Here is a 16,813-nt window from a genome sequence, read left to right as displayed (position 1 = left end):
AAGAGGAGGGTGAAAAGAGTGAGACAAGGGAGGGAGGGCAAGAGGGGGTGAGAGAGAGATAGATGGAAGAGAAGGGTCGGAGAGGGGTAGAGACTGACAGAGAGAGAGAGAGAGAAGGGTGTGAGAGAAGTAGTGGGAGAAGAGGGTGGGAAATAGAGAGACTATGGAGGGGAGGGAGAGAGAGATGGAGGGAGCTTATGATGCCTACTGACCTGTGTGGAACTCAGAAAGCCCCTGAGGCGTCCTGTCCTGCCACGCCCAAAAGCAACCCCATCTTCATCCAGCCATCTCTCTCTCTCTCTCTCTCTCTCTCTCTCTCTCTCTCTCTCCTATCCCTCACTCTGTGTACTGTATCTGCTGGCATATGATAGCCGGGCGCTGCATGTTCCAACCAGGGAGAACTTGACCAGTCAGTGATAGAAGTGATAGGACAGGACATTCTCATGTCCCCTGGCCTGCATACTGCCTGCACTGTTTACTGAGGCTTATACGGAAAATAAATGCACTCTAACCGATATGACAGTAACAGAGATGACAGGAAGATCTCCAGCCAAAGCCTATTTTCTGGTTATGATCATCCTTTCTATGTGTGTCTGATATCGTCTCATCTCACAGTACAAAGGGATGAAAAGAGATTTTCCGCCAGCTTCTAATGGAATGTGAGGTATTAGACAGTTAGACAGTTAGGCACTATCCCTCTTTCTCCCACTGCTTGTTTGAGTGTTTTTGTGCTGTAATGGGGCATGGACAGGGGGAGGGGGGAGTCAGATGATGTTAGCCCAGACCGGACTGACGAGGCATGGCTAGAGAAGCAGGTCTTCAGGGTACAGCAACAACATATCAGGAGACAAAGAGTGGTTGGAGAAGAGATGGTAGATCTTTTTTCAGAGAGAAATGGGGAGAAAACAGAGACAGTGAGGGATGTGATGAGAAGTCTAGTCAGGTAACATACAGGGAGATAACAGATAGACAGTGAGGGATGTGATGAGAGGTCTAGTCAGGTAACATACAGGGAGATAACAGATAGACAGTGAGGGATGTGATGAGAGGTCTAGTCAGGTAACATACAGGGAGATAACAGATAGACAGTGAGGGATGTGATGAGAGGTCTAGTCAGGTAACATACAGGGAGAAAACAGACAGTGAGGGATGTGATGAGAAGTCTAGTCAGGTAACATACAGGGAGAAAACAGACAGTGAGGGATGTGATGAGAGGTCTAGTCAGGTAACATACAGGGAGAAAACAGACAGTGAGGGATGTGATGAGATGTCTAGTCAGGTAACATACAGGGAGAAAACAGACAGTGAGGGATGTGATGAGATGTCTAGTCAGGTAACATACAGGGAGAAAACAGACAGTGAGGGATGTGATGAGATGTCTAGTCAGGTAACATACAGGGAGATAACAGATAGACAGTGAGGGATGTGATGAGAGGTCTAGTCAGGTAACATACAGGGAGAAAACAGAGAGACAGTGAGGGATGTGATTAGATGTCTAGTCAGGTAACATACAGGGAAAAAAGAGAGACATTGAGGGATGTGATGAGAAGTCTAGTCAGGTAACATACAGGGAGATAACAGAGACAGTGAGGGATGTGATTAGATGTCTAGTCAGGTAACATACAGGGAGAAAACAGACAGTGAGGGATGTGATGAGAGGTCTAGTCAGGTAACATACAGGGAGAAAACAGACAGTGAGGGATGTGATGAGATGTCTAGTCAGGTAACATACAGGGAGAAAACAGACAGTGAGGGATGTGATGAGATGTCTAGTCAGGTAACATACAGGGAGATAACAGATAGACAGTGAGGGATGTGATGAGAGGTCTAGTCAGGTAACATACAGGGAGAAAACAGACAGTGAGGGATGTGATGAGAAGTCTAGTCAGGTAACATACAGGGAGAAAACAGACAGTGAGGGATGTGATGAGATGTCTAGTCAGGTAACATACAGGGAGATAACAGATAGACAGTGAGGGATGTGATGAGAGGTCTAGTCAGGTAACATACAGGGAGAAAACAGATAGACAGTGAGGGATGTGATGAGAAGTCTAGTCAGGTAACATACAGGGAGATAACAGAGAGACAGTGAGGGATGTGATTAGATGTCTAGTCAGGTAACATACAGGGAGAAAACAGAGAGACATTGAGGGATGTGATGAGAGGTCTAGTCAGGTAACATACAGGGAGATAACAGTGAGGGATGTAATTTGAGGTCTTGTCAGGTAACATACAGGGAAATAACAGAGAGACAGTGAGGGATGAGATTTTAGGTCTCGTCAGGTAACATACAGGGAGATAACAGAGAGACAGTGAGGGATGTGATGAGAAGTCTAGTCAGGTAACATACAGGGAGAAAACAGAGACAGTGAGGGATGTGTTGAGAGGTCTAGTCAGGTAACATACAGGGAGATAACAGAGAGTCAGTGAGGGATGTGATGAGAGGTCTAGTCAGGTAACATACAGGGAGATAACAGTGAGGGATGTAATTTGGGGTCTAGTCAGGTAACATACAGGGAGATAACAGAGAGACAGTGAGGGATGTGATGAGAAGTCTAGTCAGGTAACATACAGGGAGATAACAGAGAGACAGTGAGGGATGTGATGAGAGGTCTCGTCAGGTAACATACAGGGAGATAACAGAGACACAGTGACGGATGTGATGAGATGTCTAGTCAGGTAACATACAGGGAGATACTAACTTTCAAATACTAATCAAAGCGTGATTGAGCTTGCCTTGTGCAATTGAACCAACACGCGCCACCCATCTGAGATTGCAGCCAGACCTAAAGACTTCAAATACTGTTTGATCCCAGGTCTGGTTTGCACACAAATAGCATGTCTGGATCATAATGATATGGAAACAGCCTTTCCTTATCAGGTCAATGAGATGCTAATTCCTCATCATCTCCCTAGCGGTGTACTGTAAAGGTAGACTCAGCAAGCCACTCTTTCTCCTTAGCAACAGCTAGGCGAGACATTCCTTTGGCTTCAATTCTCTCACTCTTGTTCTCTTGCTCTCTCTCTCTCTTTTTCTCCCACTCCTCCCCTCTCTCTCTCTCTCTCTCCCTCTCTCTCTCTCTCTCTGAGTGTCACAGTAGGGCTTTTCTTTCTTCTGTTGATCACACAGAGAGATCTCATCCTCTCAACCAGCTCCTTCCAACCAACTACAGCAGACATTGGCCTAGTTCACTGTGAGCTCCTCTTTCTACACTGCCGGGACCGCAGAGAGAAGGAGAGAGAGAAGGAAAGAGAGAAATAGATAAGGAGAGTGTTCAGATTTAGAGTGTGAGGGTATGAGAAGGGTGGTGGAAGCTTCTGAGGAAGGATAGGAGGGAGATAGAGAGAAGGGGGAGGGGTGAGAGAGAGAGGGGATGGGGGTGAGAGATTGAGAGAGAGAGAGGGGAAGGGAGGGGAAGGTGCGAGAGAGAGAGGGGAAGGGAGGGGAAGGTGAGAGAGAGAGAGGGGAAGGGAGAGCAAGAGCGAGAGAGAGAGAGAGAGGGGAAGGGAGGGTGAAGGAGAGAGAGAGAGGGGAAGGGAGGGTGAGAGAGAGCGAGAGAAAGAGGAGTTAGAGTTTTTAAAAACCTTTATTTTATACTCAAGTACTGACACAAATAATGGCACACTGTGACTTTTCAGAAATTAAACAACAAATGTGTCATTCTTAAATAAACATAAAAAATAGTTTCCCCTCCTCCATAAAACAACCCACTCCTTTGTAAGCTCATTTCTCCTCAAACAATAGGAGATATTTTACAGCCGAGAAGAACTCAAAGTTCACTTTTATTCTCGCTTTGACTAATCCCTTAAAAACACATCCTACATCCTGCTTATATCCCGTGTCGATCTTGTTTCCTACTCAGAAAAATTGACATCTTAGCTTGTCCCAAAATAACATTTAACAGTTGACATTTTCTTTTCTGTTGCTTACTATATTGAAACCCCAAACAGTGTTATTGAACATCTCCCCCACAGCTGTAAACAAAGACCAGTATTTCAGAGAGATTGAACATCTCCCCCACAGCTGTAAACAAAGACTAGTATTTCAGAGAGATTGAACATCTCCCCCACAGCTGTAAACAAAGACTAGTATTTCAGAGATTGAACATCTCCCCCACAGCTGTAAACAAAGACTCGTATTTCAGAGAGATTGAACATCTCCCCCACAGCTGTAAACAAAGACTCGTATTTCAGAGAGATTGAACATCTCCCCCACAGCTGTAAACAAAGACTCTAGTATTTCAGAGAGATTGAACATCTCCCCCACAGCTGTAAACAAAGATTAGTATTTCAGAGATTGAACATCTCCCCCACAGCTGTCTTCTCACACTCCATAAAACGATGAAAAATTGTTTCTCTTATATTACAAAAATGACATCCATCTCCAACATCTGAATTAATGACAGAAATAAAAGCATTAACTGCAATGATGCCATGCAACACCCTCCATTGCGTATCACCAGTTCCCTTTTGTAACAGAGGCTTGTACAGTGCTCTCCATGCTGGCTTTACCTTGTCATCAAGGCCTAGTTTTACCCTCCAGGGAGTGTCTTTTCTATGTTTCTATTTATCTTCATTTAAAACCTTGACACACCCCCTGTATAAATCCTTCCCATTCACCTCATCCAAATCCACCTCTTCCACCCCTCTCAAATCCAGTAATAACGCCTTTCTTTCTGACTCTGAGATATTGGGTGTAATCCCTAGTCTTGGAAATGGGACATTTTCCTATTGTACCTTTTCCTTGTGACTGTTAAGCATAAATCCACTATTCTGCTGACAGAGCCTTCCTGCAGCTTCCTAGCAGTTGTCAATCCTTTCCGACCTTACCCCCAAATGTTCAGCCACCCGTCCTCCATCCATTAAGGTGCGCCCAGCCATGTCCATTCACTGTTTTAGGGGGATGATTTTGTCCTTCACCAGAATGTCGGAGAAATGTGGAACAGCTTCAGTTGTACAATCCAGTGTTGCCCCAGACACCAGAGGTTCCTCCAGCAGCCAATGAACCGACTCCGCTGTAGGGCTTCTGGACACCTTCATTATACTCCAAACCCTAAGAAGGTCTCTGTAAAACGGAGGTACTCCCTCCCTAGAAATATAGCTACTACCAACCAAAAATAAAGCCTTCTTTTAACCTAATCCCCCTACCTGCTGTAACACAAGACCTGCCACCCCTCTCCAAACCACATTTTCTGGTCCATAAAGCAACCTTTGAATAAACTGGAACCTGAAAGCAGCAGCCCTACTAGCAAGATGTACAAGACCTTGTCCCCCCTACTCTTTTGACAAATACAAAACACTTTTTGGAACCCAATGATATTTATCCCAAAATAAATCTACATTAATTGCCTGTATCTCGGCAGAAGGCCAGATGCTGTCTCTAAACATGACAACCCATGCCACAGTGCAAAGACAACCACATTGTTAACTATAATAGTGGCCCCCTATATGACATGAGATAACAACCAACACCATCTCCTCATCCTCTCTTCCACCATTTCAACCACTCCATTACATTTTTTTCCCATAGTCCCCTCATCCACTAGGTACACTCCAAGATACTTAAAACCTCCCTTACACCATTCCAGCCCCCCTGCAAAGCCATGATCCCTCCAGACCATTTCCCAATCTGTAAAACACAACTTTTTTTTCCCAATTTACCTTTGCAGAGGATATTCCCCTAAACCGATCAACCATGAGACTCAAACTATCCACCTCCACTTGATTTTTCACTAAAATAACTACATCATCATCATATGCTGAGACGAACAGGAGGAATATCCTCTGAAAGGTTCACCCCTTCAATGCAACTTCTAATGCTATTTAGTAGTGGCTCTATAGCGATGGCATATTACATTCCTGACAACGAACACCCCTACCTAATACCTCTACACACTTTAAAAGGAGCACTCAAGCCACCGTTAACTTTCAATACACTTTCAATGTCACCATATACCACCCTGATCATGTAAATAAAACCAGAGCTGAAACCAAATGCCTCAGAAGTATTAATGTTCAACTCGGTCAAATGCTTTTTCCTGATCAATTGAAATTAGACCAGCATCCAACCCAATAGCCCTAGAGACGTCCAAACAATCCAGAATCAGGAAAATGTTATCCTCTATCTGCCTGCTGGGAACACAGTAGGACTGGTCTGTATGATTTGCCCCATCACCTCCCTCAGCCTGTTGTACAAAGCCTTGGACAGGATCTTATAATCAGTGCACAATAAAGCCACCGGCCTCCAGTTCTTCACCTCCCTAGGATCACCCTTTTTGGCAGTAGGGAGGACAGCCCGTCTGCAGCTTATCGGTAGTAACCCTCCGGTCAAACTAAAGCCCATCAATGCCCAGTGCCCTTCTATTTCCCATGCCTTTTAATGCAGTGAATAGCTTCTGCAAAGACAATGGTTGCTCTAGCTCAACCTGAGCTTCTGCAGCCACCTGTGGGAGCCCACCAAGAAACTGTTGTCACTGTTATATCCTCTTTGTTCTCACACTTTGTAGAGCTCAGCATAGAACTCTACTGCCCTCTTTCTAATTTCACTAGGACTAGTGAGCTCCTGTCCAACAGCTGATTTGAGGAAATTAATAATTCTGCTTTGTCCATTCTCTTTCTCTAAACCAAAGAAACAATTTGATGAGGCAACCATTTCAGAGATTCCCTGAAACTTACTTCTCAGTTTCACCAATGCCCCCTGTGCTCTGATACCCAGCAGTTCTGCCAATGCCCCCTGTGCTCTGATACCCAGCAGGTCTGCCAATGCCCCCTGTGCTCTGATACCTAGCAGGTCTGCCAATGCAGCTTTTTTCCTCTTGAGGGCCTGAGTATGGCCTCGATCTCCTGTGGCCTCAACTAACGCCAGGATTTCCACTATTTCAGACTCTAAAGCGTTCATTGAACAAGGCAGTTAACCCACTGTTCCTAGGCCGTCATTGAATATAAGAATTTGTTCTTAACTGACTTGCCTAGTTAAATAAAGGTAAAATAAATGTAAAAAAAAATTATTGATCTGCTGATATCTCTAGTGACATTCATCGTGTATTTATTACAGAATTGTTGAATCTGGATGTTTCCTATATCCTACCACTGTTGAAGGGATACAAAACTGGCCTTTTCAGACCTCCACCTCTCCCAGAAAAAACTAAAACATTTCCTGAAGTGAGCATCACTCAATAAAGTTATATTAAAATGCCAGTATGCGCTTTTAGGTTTTACAGCGTTAATGTACACGTCCTATGTTATTAAACAATGTTATCAAAAGTTATCAAAAATCCCACTGGGGTTATCACACTTGATTTACAGACCTGAGATTGATCCTCAAAACAATAAAACCTATCTAACCTGGCCAGAGAGATGGTGTTCTCTATCACTTGGGCCCATGTGTACTGTCTCGTGGCTCCATGTTGGCTCCGCCAAATATCACAGTTCATGTGTTACAATAAGGCGTTTTAAAAAAGTCCTTGAGGCTATATGAGGTTCTTTGTGGTTTCTATCTAAATCGCTGACTGTGCAGTTAAAATCCCCAGCGATAAATAAATAATCCTTAGTGTTACATTTCTCAATGGTATTTGATGTCTCTGCCACTACTGGGGCATATACATTTATATACACATAGTGATGTTTTCATACCTCACTTTTAATAACCTCCCCTCAACTACCTCTTCAACCTCATATGACAAAGGCAAAAACCCTTTTGAGAACAGGATAGCCACACCCCTACTTTTTGAGCTTCTATGACTACACGTCTCTCGCCCCATTTACATTTAAAGAACAAATCTTAAAACTGCTCATGGCTGAAAAACAAATACAGAGAACGAGACAGAAAACACATCTCTTTACAGAGTTAAGGTTGTGACTGAACCCCAGTCGCAGACTCACGTTCATCCCTTCGCGGGGGTGCATTACCTGCACCGGCGCTAGAGCTGCTACCGGGCTCTGTGCGCTGGTTCTCCGGACAACAACGTACCAAATGCCCCTCTCTTCCACAGCCAAAGCATTTCATTGATTCAGTAGAAGTGTAGAACACAATCAAATCCGTCAATCTTAAAACTAAATGCTAAATTCAGTTGGTCAGTATCCTTCTTTAAAATCATGTGCTCTTGTCTCCTATGAGACACGACATGTTTCAACAAAGGAGATTTGCATCCAGAAATAACCTTTTTTATTGTAGATACAAGTTGACCATGATGAGAACTCTCGCTCTAACACTTCATCTCTAACGAATGGTGGCACATTAGAAAGTATAACTTTATTCGCCGGATTCATAAGAGGAAATACCGAGGTCTGTGTCTCCCGCAATCCCTGACTGAGGGTTGACTACATCTTGTCTGTTCCCTGACTGAGGTTTGACTACATCTTGTCTGTTCCCTGACTGAGGGTTGACTACATCTTGTCTGTTCCCTGACTGAGGGTTGACTACATCTTGTCTGTTCCCTGACTAAGGGTTGACTACATCTTGTCTGTTCCCTGACTGAGGGTTGACTACATCTTGTCTGTTCCCTGGCTGAGGGTTGACTACATCTTGTCTGTTCCCTGGCTGAGGGTTGACTACATCTTGTCTGTTCCCTGACTGAGGTTTGACTACATCTTGTCTGTTCCCTGACTGAGGGTTGACTACATCTTGTCTGTTCCCTGACTGAGGGTTGACTACATCTTGTCTGTTCCCTGACTGAGGGTTGACTACATCTTGTCTGTTCCCTGGCTGAGGTTTGACTACATCTTGTCTGTTCCCTGGCTGAGGGTTGACTACATCTTGTCTGTTCCCTGGCTGAGGGTTGACTACATCTTGTCTGTTCCCTGACTGAGGGTTGACTACATCTTGTCTGTTCCCTGGCTGAGGGTTGACTACATCTTGTCTGTTCCCTGGCTGAGGGTTGACTACAGCTTGTCTGTTCCCTGACTGAGGGTTGACTACATCTGATGATGTGGGGAATCACAGATAATGAGAGCTGTGGTCTCCCTGCCATGTGCAGATGGGCGAGTGTGTGTGTGTGTGTGTGTGTGTGTGTGTGTGTGTGTGTGTGTGTGTGTGTGTGTGTGTGTGTGTGTGTGTGTGTGTGTGTGTGTGTGTGTGTGTGTGTGTGTGTGTGTGTGTGTGTGTGTGTATTTAGAAGCCTGTCTGGCCCATCTGTGGGATCCCAGCTGACTTGTAGGGCATGTTACCATAGTAACCGTCTCCTTAGGGTGTCTGTGTGTGTGTGTTGACTCTTCTCCTTTTGGTCTCTCCACTGGATCATAATATGCATGATTCTTACTGCTAAGGCGAGAGGGCATGAGACAAATCAAATCTGTTTCTCTTTAAACTCCCAGTTGAATTGTAAAGGCTGCAGAGTTAATGTGTTGTTATTTACAATACTGAGTGGCTGAAATAAAGCCTTGTCTGCCTTCCCATTCCTCTACCCTTCTCCAGAAGTATGCAATCCTTCACTCCCACTTATGCATTTAAAAGCATTGGATTGGTGCAAGCATGGCTTGAGGTGGTTTTACCCATTAATCTCACAACAGTCCATTCCTTTTAGCTCCTTGAGGGGAAGTATACAAGAGCAGACATGAGGAGAAGGGCACAACAAGCCCTTGTTCTTGTTGTTGATTTGAGCATGTTAGGGTTGAGAGTGGTGGTTCATGTTCCACACAGCCTTATGAGGACTTGTGATGAGTCTAGTCCTTCTATACTAGTCCTTCTCTGGATGTCCCCTTCATTCACCCTACATAACCTCCTTCCTCAAACATAACCTCCTTCCTCAAACATAACCCCCTTCCTCAAACATAACCTCCTTCCTCAAACATAACCTCCTTCCTCAAACATAACCTCCTTCCTCAAACATAACCTCCTTCCTCAAACATAACCCCCTTCCTCAAACATAATCCCCTTCCTCAAACATAACCTCCTTCCTCAAACATAATCTCCTTCCTGAACATAACCCCCTTCCTCAAACATAACCCCCTTCCTCAAACATAACCCCCTTCCTCAAACATAACCCCCTTCCTCAAACATAACCCCCTTCCTCAAACATAACCTCCTTCCTCAAACATAACCTCCTTCCTCAAACATAACCTCCTTCCTCAAACATAACCTCCTTCCTCGAACATAACCCCCTTCCTCGAACATAACCCCCTTCCTCAAACATAACCCCCTTCCTCAAACATAACCTCCTTCCTCAAACATAATCCCCTTCCTCAAACATAATCCCCTTCCTCAAACATAACCCCCTTCCTCAAACATAACCCCCTTCCTCAAACATAACCTCCTTCCTCAAACATAATCCCCTTCCTCAAACATAACCTCCTTCCTCAAACATAACCTCCTTCCTCAAACATAACCTCCTTCCTCAAACATAATCCCCTTCCTCAAACATAACCTCCTTCCTCAAGCATAACCCCCTTCCTCAAACATAACCTCCTTCCTCAAACATAACCTCCTTCCTCAAACATAACCTCCTTCCTCAAACATAACTTCCTTCCTCAAACATAACCCCCTTCCTCAAACATAACCTCCTTCCTTAAGCATAACCCCCTTCCTCAAACATAACCTCCTTCCTCAAGCATAACCCCCTTCCTCAAACATAACCTCCTTCCTCAAATATAACCTCCTTCCTCAAACATAACCTCCTTCCTCAAGCATAACCTCCTTCCTCAAACATAAGCTCCTTCCTCAAGCATAACCCCCTTCCTCAAGCATAACCCCCTTCCCAGTGGAAGCTGCTGAGGGGGGGACGGCTCATAATAATGTCTGGAATGGAGTCAATGGAATGGTATCAACTACATAGAAACCATGTTTGATACCATTCCACTCATTCTGTTCCAGGCATTATCACGAGTCCGTCCTCCCCGATTAAGGTGCCACCAACCTCCTGTGCCCTTCCTCACAGGCCTCACCCAGTGGGTTGTGGGATATTGAGCAGAGACAAAGCCATATAGTCTACGTGCTGGTTGAGCTCAAACTGGTGCCATACCTCGATATAGTGACAGATTTCCAGACCCTCTCCTGTTGCCTACCCCAGCCTTAGGCCCTACCACAGCCTTAGATTCTATACTGAGGACACTAGCAAGTGTTCCTTTGTGCCTGATAGAGGCTTGGTGTGGGGGTTGTGCAATACTGCACTGTCATTTACTGATTGATTTGAACTGCCAGTCTTTTTATTGCTTTAACCTCTTATATGCTCTCTCTCTCTCACACTCTCTCTCTCCTTGTCTTTCTCTCTGTCCCTCTGTCTCTCTCTCTCTTTATTTCTCTCTTTTTCTGTCCCACTTTCTCTATCTTTCTTTCTCTGTCTGTCTGTCTGTCTGTCTGTCTGTCTGTCTGTCTGTCTGTCTGTCTGTCTGTCTGTCTGTCTGTCTGTCTGTCTGTCTGTCTGTCTGTCTGTCTGTCTGTCTGTCTGTCTGTCTGTCTGTCTACCCCCTATCTCTCACACCCCTCTTCCTCTTTCCTCCCCCCTCTCTCACTCTCTCCCCACTTTTTCCCCTCTCTCTTTCCTCTCCAGTGTCTAGTTGTCATGGCAGACAGTCGGCAGCCCGAGGACAACAGCTCCTCTCACTGGGCCCCTCCCACTAACGGAGCCCAGGACCAGTCAGCTGCCCTCGCTGGCCACGGAGAGAACGGCTTCTCCTCTTACAGAGAGAACGGCTATCACGGAGGACACGCTGCGACAGCAGGTGAGAGAGCACTGGGGGGTATAGCCACATGTTAACTGAAGCGCTGGGTGTTACCTTGCAGCCTCATTGAGGTTTGCTTGAGCCCCTGAGAGAAATAGCTGGAGCTGTATCCCTACAGGGTTTTAGGGACCTCGTTGGAGTTGGTGGTTTACCTGTTGACCTGTGGCGGTTCTAGACCATTTCAACTAGGGGGCCAAGCTGGGGCCAGTTGTACTGTTAGAAGGGCCAGTTACATTAGACGTTATTGTTGTCGTATCGTTTTCTTCACTGCATTGCAGGCATTAGCAGGCTAAAGACCATGTTCATAATCATTAGTGTTCCGCGTTGCCACTGTCTAATAACGGATGTAAAAAAAGAACGATAGCTAAAATTAGTTATGTAAAAATTATTTCATACTCCACATTTAGGGGGGCCGCAAGGTGGCCCAAAATTGTTGTCACAGGGGCACTGGCGTCCCTGCCCCCCCCCCCAGAACCACCCCTGTTGTAGACGTGTATAGTAGGCTGATTCTACGATTACAATAAGACTTGCCGGTAAGGAAGGATGTGACTGTGTAAAGGACTGGCTTTGTCCTTCAGATTGGGTTTACTGTAACAGAGTAGCACATTGGAATGGTCCTAAAGGACTGGCTTTGTCCTTCAGATTGGGTTTACTGTAACAGAGCAGCACACTGGCATGGTCCTAAAGGACTGGCTTTGTCCTTCAGGTTGAGTTTATTGTAACAGAGCAGCACACTGGCATGGTCCTAAAGGACTGGCATGGTCCAAGTGACTAACCACTCTATAGAGACCTCCTAAGGTTTCCACCACCATAATAATTAGCTGAACCTCAGGTGCTTCAGTGGCCTAGGGCACCTTTTAGGGACATGGACATCGTTAAATAAGATGGTGTTCTTCAGTGACGTATGAAGTCATTCAGAGACAGAGGTTAGAGCAGGTGTTTGTGTGCTTGTGCATGTGTCTCAATGTTTGTTTGTCTGCGTGTCTGGCTGTGTGTATGTGTGTATGTGTCTGCAATTCTGCTTGTATATGTGTGTGTGTCTGCGTTTGTGTGTGTGTGTGTGTCCGCGTGCAGAGCAAGTGTCAGCCCGTATAGTTGAGAAGGTGACAGCAGAGGCGGTGGCAGTGCTCAAGCAGGAGCAGGACAAGCAGGACTCTACTAGGAGACTGTCATCAGGTAGGCCTTAGTGACAGAGTTCCCTACAATACCCTTTTTCACACTACTGAGCAGAGCCGTGTCTGGTCGGCACGATAGGTGTGAAAAGGGTATGACGCACTAGCATCACACTCATAGCCTCATACCAGGCTACAGTAACCAACTTCCTCTGGCCCCCGTGAGTGGCATGGGACATACTGCAGGGTAAGGTAAGGTGTCTGTCAAGCCTCTTTCCCTGGCTGTACCATTACATCATCATTGTGCTGTTGGTGCCGTTTGGCTGTTAGGATAGTCTTTAGCTGTGACTGCCGTATTGCCGGTGCTCTCTGCCGCTTGTTAAAGCTACAGTCTGGGTTTGGTACATCCACCTACACATCCAATTTCAGAGGGGTTACATTTCCCTGTCCTAATCCCTCTGATGTAGTACCAGAAAAAAGTGGCACCATTTTGTTGTTTTTTCTAATCCCAGACTGTCACTTTAAACCAAGGTCATTAGGGTTATGTTACAGGTCATATGCCTATGACACGCATACTTACTGACAACATTGACTTACTACTGAATAGAACATGTATTCTAAATATGGGCTCAGTAACTTGCATGGTCAAAATCCTCAATGTCTTCAATATATTCAGAATCTGTTCTGCCTCAATAGAGTCTCTTCAGAAAATTGTTGAGCACTGTTTATCTTTTCTCTCAGTCTGAATGGGAGATTCTCAGCCTACAGTGACTCAGTGAAAACACCCTTCCTATTAATCCAATCATAGAGGCTCAGACCAGGGGGATTGAGACTGTGGCCCAAATGGCACACTGCTCCCTATGTAGTGCACTACATTTGACCAGGACCCATCTAGAGAAATAGCGTGCCATTTGGGATGCAGCCTAAATGTGCTGCTACGTAACTCTCCCACACAACAGAACATCCCCCCAGCCGGATAACACACTCCCCAGAGACATACACACACACACACACACACACACACACACACACACACACACACACACACACACACACGCACACACACACACACACACACACACACACACACACATACGTCCAATACTGCCACAGCGCTGTTGGTGTGGTTTGTTGTGTATCTTCCCTCCATCCATGTGTTGTCTACCCTGTCTGTCTCTTTCCCTTCACAGTGGAGGACTCTGCCAACCTGCCTCCCTCCCCTCCCCCCTCTCCGTCGGCAGAGCAGATCGGACCCATGGAGCAAGGTATGCACACAGAAGCTTGTCCACGTGCACAAACACGCAAGCACGCACGCACACACACACACACACACACACACTCTAAAGACAGGGTGAGAGGATGAGTGTGTGTGTGCGTGACAGGAGTGATCAGTTGGGAGGTAACACACTCACACACCTTACCTTCCTCTGGGTGTTGATGATGCATGATGGGACCGGCTCTTCTACTCCTTCCTCTTTCTTCCCTTCTTTATTTATCTTAGCCATGTCTTTCCTTTGCATGAGTCAACTGGTACTGGTTTCCCTCTGTCTTTGTGTCTGTGTTTCGCTTGTCACTAGCCGGCTACCACCCGGTGACTCAACCCTGCCCTGGTCACTTTAATAATGGAACATTGGTCATTTTAATAATGTTTACATACTGTTTTACACATTTCATATGGATATATTGTATTCTAGTCACGGCCATTATTAAACTATTGCTGTACATTTACGATTCTATCCTACGTATTCTACAGATTACTACATATTCTATCCACATACTGTCCATAATGTCTATACGTCCCATCACATATATCTATATATCTATATATCTATAGATATATATAGTACCAGTCAAAAGTTTGGACACACCTACTCATTCCAGGGTTTTTCTTTATTTTTACTATTTTCTACATTGTAGAATAATAGTGAAGACATCAAAACTATGATATAACACATATGGAATCATGTAGTAACCAAAAAAGTGTTAAACAAATCATAATATATTTTATACTTGAGATTATTCAAAGTAGCCACCCTTTGCCTTGATGACAGCTTTGCACACGCAACTCAGAGCAGTAGGCTTGCACTGCACCCTAACACTGCACCCTAACACTGCACCCTTAATGCGTCTGGTCTTTGTAGAATCACCTGTGAACCATGCATGGTTGATCTCTCGGTTTCCCTTACCTGTCACCCCTCACCCCTCACCCAATCTCCTAGACTCTACCCACCTTCTTTCTGTAAATGTACACCTCCTTCACTCTCTCTCTCTCTCCTTTTCTCTTTCTCTCTTTCTCTCTTTCTCTTCTTTTATCTTTCTCTCTCTCCTCTCTCTCTCGCGTCTTCTCTCTCTCTCTCTTTCTCTCTCTCCTTTTCTCTTTCTCTCTTTCTTGCTCCTCTCCCTTTTTGTGTTTCTCACCTGTGTATTTACACTTGCTGTAGATGACATTACGGCTTTCAGCTCCCCTCACAGCACAGACCAGTAACAACACACACACTAACTATTCCCCCCACATAATGCTGGTCACTGTATTACGCTGCATGGAATTCCAACTGAGCACATCTTTGGTACATACTTCTAAACTTACCAGACCAGGTATTTCATTTGAGGGTCCTTTCATGAATTTACCTGTAGTCGCAGGAATACTTGCAGAAGATCACTACAATGAATGTATTGATTTTTGTCTGCATGCTTTAAAGATACATTTGAATTGTGTTAGAATGTTTCCAAAAACACCATTTTATAGCCACATTATATTGTAGGTCATTGCCTCCGACAGAGCTGAAAGTGTCTCACCAGTGTTATCCCATTGTGTAGTAAGCCCTGTCTGTGTTATCCATATCCATGTCCCTGTCCTGTCCCTGTCGTCCCCTTCCCAAAGAGGAGAGACTAGAGGTTGTCCCTACTCCCCCTGAGGAGGAGGAGAAGGAGGTGGAGGTTACCCAAGTCTCAGCAGCTCCTGAGGAGGAGCACCCAGGTCAACAGGGGGAGGATTCTGATCAGCAGCCCACAGACATGCTCTTAGAGCACGTTGATATTGTAAGCGAGCCCCAGGCTTTGCCCTGTCCGCAGGCCGAGACTCATAAAGTCCTCAACGGGGGAGGAAGCCATCAAGCTGAGTTGGATAAACCATCAGAGGAAGGTGTGTGTGCGTGCGTGCGTGTGTCTGTGTGTGTGTGTCTGTGTGTGTGTGGCGTGTGCACACGTGCATGTTTTTACTGTTTGTGTGTGTATCCCACGTTGCATGTTTTCCTCCTCTCTATAGTCTGTTTTAAAGGCTGTGATGTGGATCTAGCTTTGTTGTGCTACTGGTTTCTTAGCTGTTGCTGCTGCTACAATGTGAACACATAATAGCACATTGATTTCTTATTGCATAAGCAGTCAATTCATTTTGTGCTTTCATCATTGATCGAACATTTTTTATGCGGCCCCCAGTTTCACTTTTGAACTCATTGCTAAGTGTTTTTGCCAGCTACATTGCAAATGAGACGGTAAATGTTTTGAATGTCAGGTGTATTGTATTGTAAAGATTCACTGCGAATCCGTTTTTTTCCCCCCGTGGGGTTTTGTTTTTGGCGTTGGTACATTGTCTGTGTTCAATTGTGTCTCTGTATTATTTGCATTCAGTTTCATGTTGCTGTCATTTCATCTGACGTCAATGTAAACCAGCAATAATGTAGGAAGTACTAGATTCAACACTGTTTTCCAATGATCTCTATTCTACATCTCTGACACTGACTTATACTCACTGACTTATACTCACTGACTTATATTCACCTTCATTGATTGAACATTTCTACATTTTCATCCTTTAATAAGATCTTCCTAAACATTTACTCGTCTTAGTTTGTAGTTAGAATCAATATCATAAAATGTGATTTATATATAGTCGATATGAAACATGTTACATTCATTGTATCCTCTATTAATTCAGCACATAGGCTATCCTCGCACAAGGTAGCACAGTAATTCAAGTTTACTTAAAGTGCCAATAACTACTTGAATAGTTCAGATTCATTCTAAATATCCCATGTCATTCACATCAT

General features: G+C 44.8%; 1 protein-coding gene across 10 annotated transcripts in view; it reads left to right on the top strand.

The window, feature by feature from the left end:
• LOC106594619 (microtubule-associated protein 2) overlaps positions 1-16,813 on the top strand; it is a 93,214-nt gene that overhangs the window by 54,834 nt on the left and 21,567 nt on the right. For 6 of the 10 annotated variants that reach the window (XM_045699345.1, XM_045699344.1, XM_045699341.1 and 3 more), the window contains 3 exons: positions 11,484-11,655; positions 12,730-12,831; positions 13,958-14,032. In XM_045699345.1, coding sequence (XP_045555301.1) covers positions 11,496-11,655; positions 12,730-12,831; positions 13,958-14,032 — 337 coding nt within the window. In that variant the 5' untranslated portion in view covers positions 11,484-11,495. The remainder of the gene's footprint in view (positions 1-11,483; positions 11,656-12,729; positions 12,832-13,957; positions 14,033-16,813) is intronic. The other 4 variants (XM_045699336.1, XM_045699339.1, XM_045699343.1 and 1 more) reach the window with 3 other exon arrangements.

Source organism: Salmo salar, chromosome ssa17, assembly GCF_905237065.1.
Source record: "Salmo salar chromosome ssa17, Ssal_v3.1, whole genome shotgun sequence".
NCBI lineage: Eukaryota > Metazoa > Chordata > Actinopteri > Salmoniformes > Salmonidae > Salmo > Salmo salar.
The sequence above is the reverse complement of the archived record's forward strand: the minus strand, read 5'-3'. Positions and strand labels throughout refer to the sequence as shown.